At 35.5% G+C, this 17,516-nt stretch overlaps 1 protein-coding gene and 1 long non-coding RNA gene across 6 annotated transcripts; both read right to left on the bottom strand.

Annotated features, from left to right (window-relative positions):
* Positions 1 to 4,764: 4,764 nt before the first annotated feature.
* Positions 4,765 to 5,300, bottom strand: LOC113288831 (auxin-responsive protein SAUR21-like). The gene has a single exon (XM_026537954.1). It carries the CDS (start codon positions 5,217 to 5,219, stop codon positions 4,929 to 4,931), a length of 291 nt encoding a protein of 96 aa, XP_026393739.1. The 5' UTR covers positions 5,220 to 5,300; the 3' UTR covers positions 4,765 to 4,928.
* Positions 5,301 to 11,006: 5,706 nt separating this feature from the next.
* LOC113288830 lies at positions 11,007 to 14,313 on the bottom strand. Of its 5 annotated transcripts, none has more exons than XR_003330722.1 (9): positions 13,928 to 14,306; positions 13,551 to 13,628; positions 13,052 to 13,426; positions 12,679 to 12,856; positions 12,326 to 12,460; positions 12,158 to 12,221; positions 11,962 to 12,040; positions 11,424 to 11,531; positions 11,007 to 11,302 (listed from the first exon to the last, which is right to left on the bottom strand). It is a non-coding gene; the product is annotated as an uncharacterized LOC113288830 (long non-coding RNA). The 5 variants fall into 5 exon arrangements; XR_003330724.1 differs by having other exon boundaries at positions 13,207 to 13,426; positions 13,928 to 14,302; XR_003330725.1 differs by having other exon boundaries at positions 12,158 to 12,211; positions 12,291 to 12,460; positions 12,679 to 13,426; positions 13,928 to 14,313.
* Between the last annotated feature and the right edge of the window lie 3,203 nt (positions 14,314 to 17,516).

Here is a 17,516-nt window from a genome sequence, read left to right as displayed (position 1 = left end):
AACCGGAAGCACTAAGAGAAAGCCCAAAAACACAAAGGGAAAGCACAAAGAAACACACTAATTATTGAATTCATTTTTCATTTTTCCGATTCATTCTTATACATATTTTGGATTTTTTTATATCAGAATGTCGATAACAATGTCCTAATTTATTAATATTTTTTTTGGATTTTTTTTCATGTCAAAGATTTATAATTAAACCGAAAACATGAGTTCGTATTAACACAGAGAAAGCACAAATAAAACACACTTTCCTTGATCCGTATGACACTCTTAACATAAATCTATACCGTCCAAATATTTTCATAATCCGTATGAGCCCTTCCTACCACATCTTAGCCGTTCAAATTCTTTTAGATAAAACGATTTTTTTTCTCTCACTTATCTTCATTCACTCACTTTTCTCTCGTCTCTCATCTTCCCCTCCCTCAGAAAAAAACTCAAATTCTACATCTGAACAAACGAAACCAAATCTCACATCGATTAATTGATGATGAATGGATTGGAAATGAAGATTGAGATGCAGTCGCTGCTATCGGTAGGTTCATGGGTTCTAGTGAACACCCTAAATCTATCTCTCTGCCTCCTTTCTCTATCCCATCTCTATTTACTCTTCTCCTGCATCTTTTGCTAAACTAGATCCCGTTTCTCACACTAACAAGTCACCCACCTACATGTCTTTCTCTCTCTTTCAACCAAACCAGTAACATGAAATCACTCTTTTTAACTCTCTTCAAACTTCAGTATCATCAAGAAAGTATGATTCGTTGTTATTTCAATTTATTTTTCAAAATTTGTTTAGGGCTTTTCTTATTCGATGCATTTAGGGATTTTGGTTCTTTTAAGATTCTAAAAATTTTGCATTTTTTTCTGAAATCCGTTACCCTAGGTTTGATTGGGTTCGATATTGACACCATATATTTGTCAGACAATGAGAGTTATGGAAGAATCAAGATATGGGGTTAGCTTGAATTCTTATTACACGAGATTTTATGTCACTGATTTGGATTTGGTCGCTATTGAAGAAATCAGAGAAGAAATCTGGTGTTTGTTGTTGATTTGAGAAGGTTGGTGGTGGATTCAGAGAAGAAATCGGCACTGTCTCAATCTCCTTGATACGGTAACAAACCCCCAATTTCTTACTTCTTTTATTAATTTTTCGCTCTCATTTTTTCATCAAAATCTGAGGTTTCTTTCTTTGATTGCTTAAGTATGTCTAATTAGTTTTATCTGGTCTCTGAAATGTTTTTTGTGTTTTTGTTTTGGGTGATTGAAGTCTTGGAATCGGCAGTAAACGCAGCTAATGAATCTAGGGATTTGAGGTGGTATGATTCAATTGAGGCTGATAAAGAAGCAGATAAAGATGCAGAAGGTATAAGATATACTTTAATCTTTGTTCAAGTTTTTCAATTTCAAAACAATGCTTGAATTATCTTAACTAGATTGTGTATTTTCAAAAATGAATGGACTGGGAATGAGGAAGCTACCAACTTTGAAAGGTTTATTGCCGGTGATGCATATGGCATTACTACAACCATTCTTTGCTTGCCTATGGATATGGTGGCATCACTGTAACCATTCTTTGCTTGCCTATGGATACGGGACATGCCCGTATTCAACTATTAACTTCTAGTTTTGTTTTTAATTATTAATATCTTCTGAACCAAATAATGACAAAATTCCACAAGTCCTATCATTTGATTTATGCATTTAGGGCGAGTGTTTTAAAACTTTTTATCTTTGGCCATTTATTACGGATATTGTGGATTAAATAATTAAACCATTAATGAAGTTCACCCAAAAGTTTAAAAATGGATATTTTCTTGCTGTCTTATAATGCACTGTATACATGTTGTCGTTTATTATATCTTAACTACTATACTTAACTATGTTTTATACAAAATTTCTAAGATGGATTAGTTTCTCAGATGTACTACTTTTGTTAATTTACAGATCCGAACAAAGATGGTAGCACCTGCTGGGGAAGCGTTGGGTGGTGTTGTTGGTGTCTTTCAGCATATGGTTCAGACTGGTATAGATTTTGGTTCTTTGTTCCTAGTTTTTGTAGATCAGGAAGTCATTGGTTTTGTTTCTTTTAGTCAAAATTATGCCTCCTAAGCCCTATCGACAATGGTCCTGTTGTTTTTCTCATTATCTCAACTGTAATCCTTTTTTGTTTGTTTCCAGACAGACATTCCTCCTGCAACTGTTGCTCAAATGGGTTCCACTCCAGGCCATACAGTGTCTCATGGACCTGCACCTATACCTGCGCAAAGGACTTTTATGCCAGGAGAGAATAACACTGCAGCAGGATTTTCTCAACGACCTGCAATGGGTGCACAATGAAAGCTCCAAGTCCTGCTCAGCCATCGCAAACAGTTGCAACTACAGCGCCTGCAACTCCTCCACCTATCGTTCAGTCAGTTGATACATCAAAGTTCCTGGTAGGTTACAACTCTTTCCCTTACTCAAAACTTCACATATTCTTTTGGATGTTTTTGTAAAGGAGAAAGCAAACTTAATCAAGAGATATATGTCTTCTTAACATTTTGGACATATCTAAGAATGCATCTGATAAGCTTATTCAGCTTTGCCATGCTGGACAATGGTGATTTTGTTACTGACTTACAGATCCAGGTAAATAGTCTAGATAAACTTATCATCAGTATTATTTTGTGACCACAGAAGGAACTCGTGTGAAGTCCACTTTCATGCAGAGAACCGCTCTATAAAATCGTATTCATATGTAGTCTTTGTATGTTCTATGCAAATTCTTATCATAGTGCACATAATGAGGGAACAATTTACCAAAATACACAAAGATTGTTGTATTTGTGTAAAAGAAGAGGTTGGAAGATGGTTAAATGATTTGGTTTTATGGGACCAAAAGAAATTACGTTGCACAACAGGAGGCAACTACAAGTTTCCAATTAATTCCTTGGAACCTTGGATGCTCATTACAGGTTATGACTTTGTTTGTAATGTAGGTTCAAATGACCACAAGCGAGTGAGACGAGTGCAACTTCTGGCTTGAAACACTTAAGCAAATGATCCTATATGTAAGAACTAACTGTGCATTTCGCTTTTTGTTATTCTGGTTCATTTTTTTTCTGCAGTTTGTTAAGTTCATAGTATCAATCTCATCTCTTTGTGTTTCTCATGAAAAATAACTTGTTTGAATCTCTTGGCAATTCCACAGGTGTTAATTACCAAGTATCCTCTAACTGCACCTATCCATTTGGGCAAAGAGCAGACTACAAGTTGTGGAGATTCAGGATTTGCTGGTTTCTTTACACTTGAATGATGAATGATCAGAGAGGAACTTAAACACAAGAATGATGGCAATATGAATTTTTTATTATGAGCTTGGAGCTACAAAGTCGAAGTAGTGTTCATCTTTTGTTTCAAAATTAAGGAAAATGTAATAATTAGTTTGTATTTTTGATCTTTTTGTTCCTGTAAAGATTTTTTTTTTTAAAGAAATGATGTAAATTGATCTATGTGATACAATAAAACTTGATTCAGTTTTTAATTTGGTTCATAATTTGTTTTAGTATCAATTTTAATTGTAATTTTAATTTTAATTTCAATTTGGGATTATCTAAATCGAAATCGGCCAGATACTTCCGACACTAGAACAACAGATGTAACGGGTAAAAAGTTTGGTAGCTCAAAAATGTAAGCAACCAACTTCAGGGAAAAAAGTTTGGTAGCTCAAAAATGTAAGCAACCAACTTCGGTAGCTCAAAAATGTAAGGAACTAACTTCAGGGCAAAAAATTTGGTAGCTCAAAAATGTAAGCAACCAACTTCAGGTATTTCACTTGCTCTATTATGGTTGGTCAATCTATGAAGCGATCGGCGTTTTACTTGCTCTATTATCGTTGGTTTATCTATGAAGTGATCAGCGTTTTACTTGCTGTATTTTGGTTGGTCTAGCTTTAAAGCGATCACTATTTTGCTTGCTCTAGGAAGGTCGGTCTAGCCATGAAGCAATTAAGAAAAAAGACGCTATGTGATAATTGCTTGATTACTAAAGCGATTGCCAAGCTGCTTTACACTTGTAGAAATCTCACCTTTTGCAATTCGAGAGCGAGAGCCAAATTAAGTCGCTTTAAGGGTTAGAGCGACTCAATATGGGCTTTTCCAACCAAAAATGACGGGTCGCTTAATCCAACTTTTCTTGTAGTGTGAGGTGCATAAATGTCCTAAACCTTTGGGATAGTTTATCCGCCAGGTGAATGTTATAATCCAAGAGTATGAATTGTGTTACTTCAAAAATGCTAAGTAAATAAGTAGCGCAGAGTGAGAAAAAAAAAAGGGGGATTGGTATATATCTTATCCCAAAATTGCTTAATGCATTCAAAAGGGATTACATTTATTCACTTTTCTGTGAGTTTGGTAACAAAAAAACAAAAGAAGAAAGGCCGGAAATGACTTATGACCTCAGCTCATCACTTTCCCTGCAATGTCCTAAGAAAATCTGTGCTGATTTTCTTAGAAATCAGAGAGATTCGTGAAAATTTATGCCAGTCACGTTTACCTACGTACCCGAAATCCTGACAAGTGAACTTTCCCAAGTTTTTTCTGTTACTTTCGCACACCCAACTTTCGTTTTTGATCTGATTAAGTCATGACCTTGGGAAGAAACTTATGGCAGAACAATTTTTAACGGTAAAATAACAGAAGCTCAATTTCCCTTGTAAGCAACATGTAGATCCTCTACTGTTGTAGGATTAAAATTGATGCAAAGCAAAATACGGAATTATGGAAATGAGAAAAGTTTGTATTAATTAGTACTTTCAATGGGAGAGTCTTTCAATTATACTCTTCCCAAGAAAAAAGTAGTATGTTACATGGGTTGGAATACAACCCTTTGCTAAAAAAATAGTCTACAATTAAGCTACTGTTATCTAATTATATTTGTTCTCAAGAAGAATTCAGTTGAGAAGTCAGATCAATGAAAGCGTCTTCGTTGCAAGGAATTGTAAGTCCTCCCATTGGATGATCGAACCCAAACTCTTCCTCTGCACAACTTAGCAAGTTTTGGAACGAAGGATGGTTCAAGTAAGATAGAGGAACAATAAACCTCTTCTTCTCGGTTTCTCCGACGTAAACAGCGCAATGTCCTTTAGGAACTACCGATGATGATTGGTTTCTGAGAGATTGTAATTTGAGAATTTGCTTTGATTGTGAAACCATTGAACGCATAAGACCCATTTTGGCAAAGAGATTAATGATTAACAATGAGATGTGAAAGTTTTGCTTGTGATGAGTGCTGAAAGATGTAATAGAAGAATTTGAAGATGGATATGATTGCTTGGAGTTTGTGGGTATTTATAGAAGTTCGTTGGATTGTCCTTTCAGAAGGACTTTGAGGTTTAGAAGCTAAGAAGAGTGGGACCTACATGCTTTATGCTCGCACTGTTGCACATGGCTTTTCTCATGGAATTTAACTTCAAATCAAAATCTTCCTCTCACTGTTGTGTCTAGTGGTGGTACCATTTTTCCTTCACCTGTCTGCAGCTCAACTTGCAGATATGAAGACACTTACTTTTCGATAACAATTTTTTTCATTCTGGACTCGTAAAGAGACGAAAAAGAAACAAAAGCATGTGAAGGTGTACCACGGTACAAGTACAAACAAGAAGCTGAGATGAGGTTAAGGCCCGCCAAGGGGTATACATCTCAAAACAAATGCTGAAACAGAGGAATAAATGGATGTATCTTACCAAATTGACATGATTAATTATCTTATTAGTACAATCTATTTAGTGAAAAAAATGACACAAGGGACCATTGGAGATTTTTTTCTCCCTATCTATAAATGAGTTACTTACGAAATCAGAGCTCCAATCTTATCTTGTAAGCTTCTTAGTATAATTGGGTTATGAGAGGGATTGAGGTAGGATCCTTTTGCCCAGGTTTTCTTACTCTAAATAGGTTGTTCCTGACATCAAGGTAGGCGATACGGATTGGTTCGACATTTATGTTTGCCTGACACGCTCCCCCTAAGTGGAAGGAAAAATTATTGCTTTCATTTGTTTAGACATTTATGTGTATAAGCATGTAGGAGTGAAATATCGCACATTCATTGTGTATGCGAAGTAAAAGTAATGTAATATAAGCGAAGATCATCGCACATAGTAAAATTGAGATGACGTACTTGATGATGTCAGCATAATCACGAGTAAAGTGTGAAGATCTATGCGAAGTGTAAAGTGTGCGAAGTTGAGTGAATGTATATGAGCGATTGTAACGCACAGTGATTCTGAAAATAGGGGATCTATTAGCTGTCATCCACTATGTAAAATCCTATATAAAGGGAAGGGCTATCATGTAATGAGAGAGATCTCAGAAAGTGTGTTAGACAAGAAATTAGGAGAGAGAAAGTTTATGTTTTTTGGGATCAATAATCTCCTTACCATCAGCTCCTTTAACGCCTGAAGGGAGATCAAGTAAAGTCTTTGTATTATCAACTTAAGATTTTAATGAGTAAATGAATGATTTTCACCATGATTTCTTAGTGTATTGTTTAGATTCTTGTATGGATGTGGTTGTAGGATTTTCTGCAACTACATTTTGGCGCTAGAAACAGCTCGGAGTGATATACCCTGTTGGTGAATTCGTTTAGAAATCAAGTTTACAGAATTTTAGATCTAACATTTTTCTTTAAACAATTGAGATTTTCATCGTTAGAACCTTTCAATTCTCTTTAAAATAATCTTTCATTCGTTAATACAAAAAATTGATGATGGAACGAATCGGATCTACTGCTGAACGAACGGCGATAATAGTAGGAGTAAAAGAGTTACTAAAAGAAGAAGAGGTGAAATTCCTGAACAACCAGAGGTAGGAGAAAGAGAAATCAAAGAAATGCAACTCCAATTGGACCTCAATGTATACAAGAGCGGAACAATGATATTGATTACGATCGAGTGAGTGTTCATACTGCACGAACGAATTCTACTAATGAAGAGGAACAAAGAACTGGAGATGCAGGAAGGATTGAAGGAAATGAAGAAAATATGACAATTGCAGAACTTAAGCAAAGATTGATTGCACAATGGCAAAGAGAAGAGGAAGAGCGTGCGAACTTGATACGTCAGAATGATGATCTAAGAGAAGAGAACATCAGATCGCAAGAACATAGATCAAGAAGTGCTACACGATCAAGATCTAGGACAAGAAGAAGTTCATCAAGACGAAGTCAATCTAATCAAAGAGATGCTAGGCGAGAGCAACCTTTAGGTAATATTGATGCGAACTTATAAGTAGGTGATATTTTACAAGATCAACGCGATGAAAGACGCATAGAACATGACAGATATGAGCAACCGCGTGAACACCATCGCCGACAAGAAGGTCAAAGGAATAACAGACGTCAAAATGCAGGCGAACGATATCGCACACACTATGAGTCAGATAATGATGAAGAAAATGATCCAGAACAAGGGAGAATTCTATTGCAAGGTTAGAGAAATATTAAGAGATCAATATGCACACAAAGAAGAGGATGAAAGAAATAATGATATTCGTGAACGTATGAGAGATGAAAGAGAAAGGCGTAGGAGAAGAAGAGAAGAAGCTGAAGAAAGAGAGATACAAGAGGCCACGCGACAAAATAATCATGAGAATAGATTGAGGCAAGCGAGATTAAAAAGACCTATGCGACAGGACTTACATCAAACTATGAGTCAATAAATTCTTAAAGAAATGGCAGAACTAAGAGAAATGATGACTGCGCGAAGAAATGGTGGAAGGAGACTGTTAGAGGAAGCAATATTGGAAGATGGAAAAACAACCTTTGCAAGGCAAATTCAAATTGTAATAATACCACCTAAGGGAAATTTATCATTATTCACAAGTATATTTGATGGAAGCACATGTGCAGTACAACACATAAAAGCTTACAGCCGATCTATGTTGCAATGGGAAGAGAATGATGCAGTATTGTGTAAGTATTTTCCTGCGAGCTTAACATGGGAAGCTATGCAATGGTTCGAAGGGTTCCCAGTGGGGACCATTATATCATTTCGTCATTTACAGAACGTCTTTTTGAGACAATATATCAGTAATAATATGTTAAGACCAGGGACTGAGACGGCCTTTGGACTTCGCAGAAGGATCAATGAGAGTTTGCGTCATCTAACCACGCGTTGGAGGACCATGTGTACTGAAATGGCAAGACGAGTAGATGAACGAAATCTTATACTAGCCTTTATCAATGTTATTTTTCCTACATATTTATTATATACACAGATCTTCAGGATAAAGGATACCATAACAATGTCAGAGCTGCGCGAATTTCAAGAGGAGTATATAGCACTTGAGGATAAGGAGAGAGATATGGAGTCTTACCCAATTGCGATTCCTAATGCGAATAGTGGGAATGCAAGTTTACTTCCAAGGATGACAAATGTTGTTGCGAGTACATCACAGGAAAGTTAAGGAAAGAACATTAAAGAGGTGGAACAAAAGCTGGTGGCCATGGGTAGCGCAGATCAAGAAGAATTCGAAAGAGAATGCAAAGAAAAACAATTCCAAAATCGCGGAGGAAATAATAAGATTCAAAGAATGGATAACCCTCCAGAAGGTTATGGAGGCCAACAACCATATTATAATAGGAAACAAGGAACTGGGGAAATAGTCTAGGAACAGATAAACTTTCCAAAGTTGAATACTATAATAGACAAAATCTGGGAAGTTGTTATATTAATGGAAGAAATTCCTGAACCACATAATGTAGGAGATGAGCCACCACCAGGCAGAAGGAGAAAATAATTCTGTGTATATCATCGCTTTCATGGTCACACAACAAGTAATTGTAGAAATGTGAGGAAAATCATACTACGAATGATTGAGCAAGAAAAACTGGATCACTTCTTAACGCAGCAACCACAGAATTTACCACCACCACTACCAGGAGGAAATGCATATGGTGCGTAGAAAGGAAAGAATACATACATAATTGAAGTTGGTGCGAAGGTGAAGAACCTATATTGTAATTCGATTACACATTCGTTCAAGAATATAGAAGATTTTCATGATAACATCTTAAGTCGGGTGCATGCGAGAGACAATGATGGAAGATAAATCCTTAACCCTGTGAATGTATCACCAATAAAAGATTGGCAAAAGCAGACTATTTCGTTCAGTACGGAAGAAACACCAGGAGCAGGAGAACCACATGAATTTCCATTAGTAGTAAGGTTAGGGATTAATCCGAAGGCTAAAGTAGAGGATGACGAAGAAGATGAAGCGAATACTTGGGATATAAATAGAATACTCATAGATCCGGGGAGTTCTGTTGATATTCTCTTTTATCATACATACAAGATTATGGGTGGGAGGGATGACGAATTAATTCCTTCAACTTATAAAACTTACGGCTTTAATGGTGCTGCGAATAAGCCAAAAGGAGAAGTAACAATTCGAATTCCTCTACAAAGTCTTCCAACAGAAATTATATTATGTGTTGTTGATGTTGAGTCACCGTATAATGCTTTGATTGGGAGTCCATGGTTTCATAGTATCTTGGGTGTGGCTTCGACATTCCATCAGTGCATAAAATTCCTTTACCTCAAGGTCTTGGAATAATAAGAGGACATACAAATGAAGGTAGAAGTTGTCAGGAAATTGATATTGACAAGTGCGAAGAGCGACAATGAAAACGAACAAATTGGAAGAAGCATGCTAAAGATAGTCAAAGAGGTGAAGGATTAATGGTGGATGTAGTGTCTAAGGGTGGAAAAACAGATAAGCAGGATATTGAAGCAAAATCTTCTGCGAATAATAATACCAAACGAGAAAGAGAGATTATTCCTAAAAAAGGAGAACGAATGCAGAGACAGAAGTTGTGTTCTCAGGAAAAAAGTGAAGTGTGCGATGATTCTCGCACAGAGGAGATCGAAGAGATCATGCGAAATAATGTTCTGAGAAGCATATGCGAACTCAAAGAGATGCAAAACATGAAAGAAACAAGTGAATAGTATGAAAGGCGGAAGTATTTTTCTTCATGAGTAAGAACTTAATAAGAATTCTATATACTAGAGTTGTATAACTCAAAAATAAGAATGGAATGAAAAAATTTATTTTCATATGATGATATCATATCAAGAGAAGGCAAATGTAAGTCCTAATAATAAGACCTTAATAGAAGGAAACAGGAATAAAAATTCTAACTAGGGAGGCTAGGCATCCGAATGTGGCGTGCAACCTAGTTCGCATAAATGCAAGAGGCAAAAAGTAAGACCTATCGCACGTCATAGTCGGGGAAAAGAGACTCGAAACCATAAACCTTATCGGTGGAGGGATAAGAGACTGCGAAATCAACTGGTTGTTTTATTACCGTATGGGAGGATCCAACCTTAACCCGGTAGAGGCAAGCTTCCTTGAAGGGGAAACCAGGGGGGATATAAGGACGACACCCTACATTAGGGATCTGAATTGTGTCAAAAGACGTAAATGTCATGAGGCATTTTACTCATGGGGGTATTAAGGCTTTTCATATTTACGTACATAAGAGACCTAAAGAGGTAATAGTACAAGAAAAGATAAGCCGAGATCAATGGGTCGATACACTACAGTGTAAAGACGTCCTGCGATTTCGTCGCACAAGAACAAAGAAAATTTTGGGAAAAATAAGACCTTTAATTAGGAAGGAAAAATAAGACCTCGTAAAAAAAAATGCTAACTTTGTTTTGCAGGAAAATGATTGTGCTGCGAATAACTTCGCATGGGGGTGACATTATGTTCATCATCCTATCAATATGTGACAACTAACAGAGGCAAGAATGGGAATGCAAACATAACACTAGTGGAAAATACAAAAGAAAAGTCTGCCAAAAATAGACTTAGAATCGCTAAAAAGGACTGTGTTCGGAACACTAAAAATTCTGATTGACAATACGACTGTGTCTGGAACACTAAAAATTCTTTCATTTACGACTACCTTCATCAGTTACAGAGTAACGCTGATTGACACAGTTGTTTTGTCGGATTATATTTTATAAAAAAAGAAAATTGATTCAGCTGAATCATCTTTGGATTCAGCTGAATACAAAACTAGAATCAAATATAATAGTGAAGAACAATTTGTATACATATTATACTACTTCAAGAATCAACAATCACCCAAGATCCAGATTTGTTATTTTGCCATTTTTACTATTGTTAACATAAGTAACAAAGCAAATACAAGAAAAAACAAAAATGAAGTCTTTCCCATATGCTTCATAAAAGCGCTTTAGCTCATCCTTGCTCCTCCATTTGGATCCTAACGTTTCAGCTAGCTTCCTCTTCTGTAGAGAAAAAGTATTTCCTCATTATAAGTATAGCTAGATAGCATAAACAAAATGACCTTCACCCTGAAGGATAAAGTATTCATTTAACATTTTGAAAATGCAAAGAGAAGTGACCAACCTGATTTTAATTGTTCATACAGAACTTTTCCCGGTTTAATTACTTCTGCCATTTCAACTTTGTTTCAGCCATGTAGAGTTTAAGTTGTTCCAGTCCAATATCTAGAACCTGCAATCACAAATAGAATTTATTAGCCAATATATTATACGCTTGCTAAAATGGACACAAGTACACTCATACATATTTATATCAGAACTAAAAAACAAAAGAAGAACTTATAGCTTGAAGGCAACACAATCAATATACCTAAGCTTCATAACTGATGGGTATGACATACATGTAGCAAAAATATGCCTTATCATTAGTAATTTAACAACGTTCTAAACGATAGAGTAAGGTGTACAAGTAAACCTTTATTACATATAAAGTGTTCTCAGAAACAACTTCCTTATAATTTATAGTGATTATCATCTAAGAGTTTTAACATGTGGTTCTACTTCCACAATACTATAATAATCAAGTGTCTAGTTAAACCAGCTTATATGTTAAAGCGTTTCAACAACAATAGTAGAAGTAATGTCTACAACGCAATACTTACCAAGTGGTTACCTTTGACAAGATCTACAATTAACATTTCGATGCAACTCCATATCCATAGATTTATCTATCTTGTGCTTCTGAAATAAACCAAAAGGTATAGACATTAAGAGTAAAAATAATACCTAATGAGGATGAGAAGCAGTACCAACATTACAAAAAAAAAAACTAATAGGTGGTTCACAATAAAACAGTACCTGATAGACACTGCAGTTGTCAAGAATTCAACCCAACCCTCAATGAACCAATACCTAATAAACACTGGACAATGGTCAAAATTAAAAGTTATATAACAACAAAAGAGTACCAAAATTGCATCAAGTTGTATACCTAACTATAATTGAATCATACAGGATCCAACGTACCAGTTGGATGAGTTGGAGGGGTATCTTGACAATGGAAAATCGAGATGGACTTCATCCCAATTCAGAAATACTCGAAGATCCGGCTTATCAATGCTTCCATTAATTGTGATTTATATCTCCAGAGCTACAACTATACTGCAACACAGTAAAAGCACTTCCCGATCGAATCAGTTGCTCAAGTTTGTTTACTAGTAAAAGGTATAGAACATGACAAAGCAATTAATTTAAATAGAGAATACTTATAGAGCTTCAGCAAACAAGGTTTAAGGTACATGCCTTACCCTTAAATACAAAAGTGGGAATTAAAAACCTTCTTAGTATCTCATATTAGAATGGATGGATAAGTGAGTTACCTTTGTTAAGTGACCGCACGATCCATCGTCTACATTGGAGGTACCCAATACAAGATCAAATCCAAGTTTGATGCAATCCCAAGGAAAGAGAGATGCTAACATAAATGTCAGCACCATTTTAATAAAAGTTTGGATGTTTTGCAACCCCAAGTTTCTCAACATTTGATCCCCCATCAATCTGTACACAAAAAAAAATCCAACTCAATTTCAAGAGTAAAACAATCACTTTGACATAAATCTTCATAATACTAGAAATATTAGCGCACAATTTACCCCAAGTAGTAACATTAATAGCAATTAGCAAATCCTAATAAAGCTACAATATTCTAACGAATTTGGTACTAATGAAACTTTTGTTTGGACAAAAGCTCACCCGAATTCAGCTCCCTAATGCAATTACGTTGGATGTTTCACGGATGACAGGTAAATCTGATTCTTATCCTATGCAAGCATGAAAAGTAATATAATAATTGAAATAATGCTGAAAAGCCTCTTAGTAAACTGAAGAACCCAACTAAATGCCACTACCAATTCATTGAATAACAAAGGGACGCAGTTTCACATAATCAGTTTCTAAGAAGACATAACATGTGCAGCGTAGATAATAATTCCTCCCACTGGACAAGGTATTCCACAACGCTTGGAACACGGCTTGGAAGCATCACTAGTTCACTGATTTCTGTTAAAGTGGGTTGCACTTTACTGATTCCCTGTCTAATCTCTTACCAATGTCATTTAGATGGCTCACCTGCAACAGCCAAAAAAACATAACACCAAATTGTAATATCAATGACATGAAAGTGCAATACATATTACAAAACAAGTAGAAGACTCATCTTTAGGTAGATAAATCGAGTACAAATCTATCTTACCATGAAACTGTTGTGCTTGAGAACCCTCCAAAATCTAATTCTTCCTACTTCTCTTCTTTTGACTAATCTTCTCAATATCTTCTCAAAAGAAACATAAACCAAATTCATTGTAAATCCAACAAGTTTTAGATCTAAATAATGGAATACTATCAACACAAGCCAAATCAAAACAAAAATAAACCCAAGAAAATCAATACAACCAGATTGTACACGAATATAGTAATCTAACTCACAACTCAGATCATAAAACTGAAATTAGAACCAAACCCATTATTTGAACTCCATGAAATCAAATGAAGAAATATAAAAATTGAGGATTCTTGAAAAAAAAAAATTATAATATATATAAAAATCAAACTCATAGCATCAGCACTTACGAAGAATCTAGGATTTTATAAACTCATATTCTTGGACTAGTCAGCAATAGGTCGTGCATAAAGTATAGAGATTTCGTTTTCTAAGGTTTATGTCAGAGAAAATCAAACTTCTAGGGTTCAAACGTATTATTGAAAGATTGGGTTTGGTTTATGAAGATCGGTTTGTTTCTGAGATATAGGTTTAGGAAAGATAACTCTGATTAATATTATTGGGAACAGATATTCGATTCAATGTTATGACAATGAATCGAATGGAAGAAAGAAAAAGAAATCTGAGAGATCGAGAGACCGAGAGAGAGAGAGAATATCTGTCCAGTAGTAGCAGAGGCAGGGATAGAAATCAAAGAAAGGGGAAAATATCTTCTAACCTTGGGCATCTCGCCTAAAACTAAGACCACGTAAAAAATCTCCACAGTCCACACGCGGACTTAATTATATTTCTTCTAGAAGCTCCTCCGATTTACTAAACTTTCCCCTAGTATTAAGACTTCCAAGGGAGCTCTTATCACTTTTCCTAATTTTTTATATAGAAACGTTTTTCCTTGAAATCTCTATCAATTAAGAAAGCCCTAGGAAGTCATATTTATAAATCTCAAACAGACTTAAAATATCCATTTTCCACTAGTGTAAGAGGAATGTTATTTTCCCCATTTGATAGTCTCATGCACGTGCGAGAAAGAATGAAATTTTAAAGAATGTTAAAGCTATGAGCGAATACAAATATAAATCAAAGGGAACATATATTAAAGGAACAAAGATTAACACTTAAAAGGTGCTCATTCCAAAAGACATGTTCATTCCAAGAAACATGAAGATATACAAGATACATAAAAAAGAATTTACAAGCAAGTGAAGAATGACTAATTTTTATCTTCATCATTTCGCTCGGCCTTAGCATCACTTACTTCTTCTTTGTATTCTTCATATTCTTCTTCACTATCAGAAATATCAGGAACAACTTCATTGGGGAGAACGTCTACGAATATATACTTAGAGAGAGGAATATCATTATCAACACAAACTTTCTTAACAGATGCATCACGAGCGCGAGTGGCATCCTTGCCATTATTCGAAACAGTAAGGATGTAATTCTTCTTCAACTTCTGATACTTGGAGGTACGAGCAGATAACTCCATTGAAGATTTTTATCTTCTCTTCTCTTCAGCAGCTAATTGCATCTTTAATTCTTCAATCTTCTCAAGATAGTTCTTCTTTTTCTCTGCAAAGAATAAATAAGCAAGTTAGAGTTAAAAAAGATATCATCTTCAAGAAATGACAAGTATGACAGAGAAACAAATGACCTTCATGATTGTAAATAATGTCTTTAACCAGTGCGGAATGTTCAGATTGAAGGCTCACGTTTACGGCTAAACCATTCCTAGCATCATTAAGAACCCTAGCATCCCAACTAAATTCAACTTCACTTTCTATAAGAAGTTGAGAGCGAATTAAATTTCTTTCCTCAATAAGTGCGTTCTTTTCGCCCAAAGCTAAGTCACATTCAACCTGAACTTTAAGTACAGTTTCTTGGAATTTTTCTAGTGCCTTCGCACCCTTGAGAGCAATCTCATCTTTTTCACTAATGAGTTTGTTCTTCCCTGCTTCCAAAATCTGAATTGTCTCTTTATTCTCATGAAGACGACGTCTGGAGTAATTGAGTATAGTCAATAGGGGTCTATGATCCATTCTAAGAGCAGTATACTTCGGTCTTAATTCTTCCAAACTAAGATTCTCAAATCCTTTGGTAGGATAATTGTTTAAAGAAGAATTGAGATGTTCTAAAAGAGTTTCCTCATCGGGAAAATTATATGCCTCATCAGAAAGGTTATAAATGTCTGCAAACATATAAAAATAAGAAGTGTGAATTATCACATAAAGCAAGGAAAATGGGAATAATAAAAATTACATACCAATAAGTTCATCATTTCTTTCTTGAATTTCGCGAATACGGTCAGAGTTGGTAGAATTTTCAGCTTTAAGTTTGGTATTTTCTCCCTTCATCTTGAGAAGTTTCCTTTGGCAATCTGAGGAAACCACATAAGATAAACGAGATACCTGCGAAAATATAAGGAAGGTATTATGTAATAAAAAGAAATAATAGAAGTAATAATTAAAGAAAGTGCGAAGATGTGAACATTACCATAGAACCAAGTGCATAATAGAAACTTGGGTTTATTACAGAAGCAGCTCCGCAAAGAGATGGATCATCCAAAATGGGAGCATCGCAGACATTAGAAACCATTCCAAAAGTGTGTTGTAATTCATCATCATTAATAGCTGACATTGTATCAGAGAAAAGGGTAAGTAAATCTTTCATGAAAGAGGAGATCGATGGATCTTCAGAAGCAAGAATATCATCATCGTCGTATTCAGGACTTGAAGAAGGGTCAAATTCTTTATGCTTCTTGGAAAGATCTGAAGAAGACGTTTTGGATGAAGATTTAGACACAGGTTTCTTGGGTTGATTCTTAGCTTTACCCATAATTTTAACACCCGAAGTTTCAACCTGCGCGAATAACCAAGATAATGAACAGAGGCAACAATATTGTTAAAATTAGAGAAAGAATGTTCCTTACTTCGATATTCTGCGAAGATCACACATCGTGCGAAGTCTTGGCCCTCTTAGCCATATTCTTTGACTTAACAATCTGGAATTGAAGGAGTACGAAAATAAGAAACAGAGAAAATAAATTTATGCGAAATTTAGAATACGTCTGCGAAAATCTCATACCGCCTTCTTATTCTCATCTTCGGACAAAGACAATTTCCAAGGCTGATAAGCAGAAAATTTCTCAGGCAGGGGAAGATCGCAACCATCAGCAGCTTTTCCCGACACATAAGGACCTCCTAAGATTACAGGACAATTAATCCAGCATGTGTCATTAGACCTGCGAGCAGTACTATTGGATTTATCGTTCCAATCTACATCTCGCATAATCTTCTAGTCTTCAGAAATGCCATCTTTTCTTCTTAAGCGAATGAACCACTTGGTCGATTCGTTCTTCGTGATCGCAACATAGTAATGTTTGAAGAAATTATCAAGAGTATAATCAGAAGGGTCGATAGCTTTGTCACAGAACAATTCATTTCGCACTTCATAAGAATAAGAAGTTCTTAATCCTATTGCGCGATGCGAATATTCCAAAGTTATTCTAATAGCATCACCACTCAACTGAAATATTCCCCTTGCGAATCGATCATCAGCTAAAATTTCGTAGAATAAGGGGATTTCTAGATTATACAATGGGGTAGGAAGATTATTCAGAAGTTGTCCTAGTGATACAATAATCCTTTGATTAGTCCGTTGTTCGGAATTGATTAACTCAAGATTGAGTTTGGATGAATAATCAGATTCAGAAGGAAGGGAAAGTGAATAACCTATGGTATCAAATTCTTTCTTGAGTTTGGTGAATTTTATCTCCATCTTTTTGCCAGCAGGAGCCATTATAAGAATGGGAATGACGGGTTTATAAGTAAAAAAAAAAATCTTGATCAAGATCAAATCAGTGAAATTGAGATTAAGTTACATGGAAAAGAGGGGAAAACGCGGAGAATAATAAAGAAGATGTGGAAGAGGTGATAGACTTTA

The sequence above is a fragment of the Papaver somniferum genome, chromosome 6, assembly GCF_003573695.1.
Source record: "Papaver somniferum cultivar HN1 chromosome 6, ASM357369v1, whole genome shotgun sequence".
Taxonomy (NCBI): domain Eukaryota; kingdom Viridiplantae; phylum Streptophyta; class Magnoliopsida; order Ranunculales; family Papaveraceae; genus Papaver; species Papaver somniferum.
Note: the sequence above shows the minus strand (reverse complement) of the source record. Positions and strands in the feature narration are given on the sequence as shown.

What these genes read in the sequence shown, in the direction of transcription:
- LOC113288831 (XM_026537954.1), bottom strand. Translation starts at nt 5,219, where the DNA reads ATGGGTCTTATGCGTTCAATGGTTTCACAATCAAAGCAAATTCTCAAA.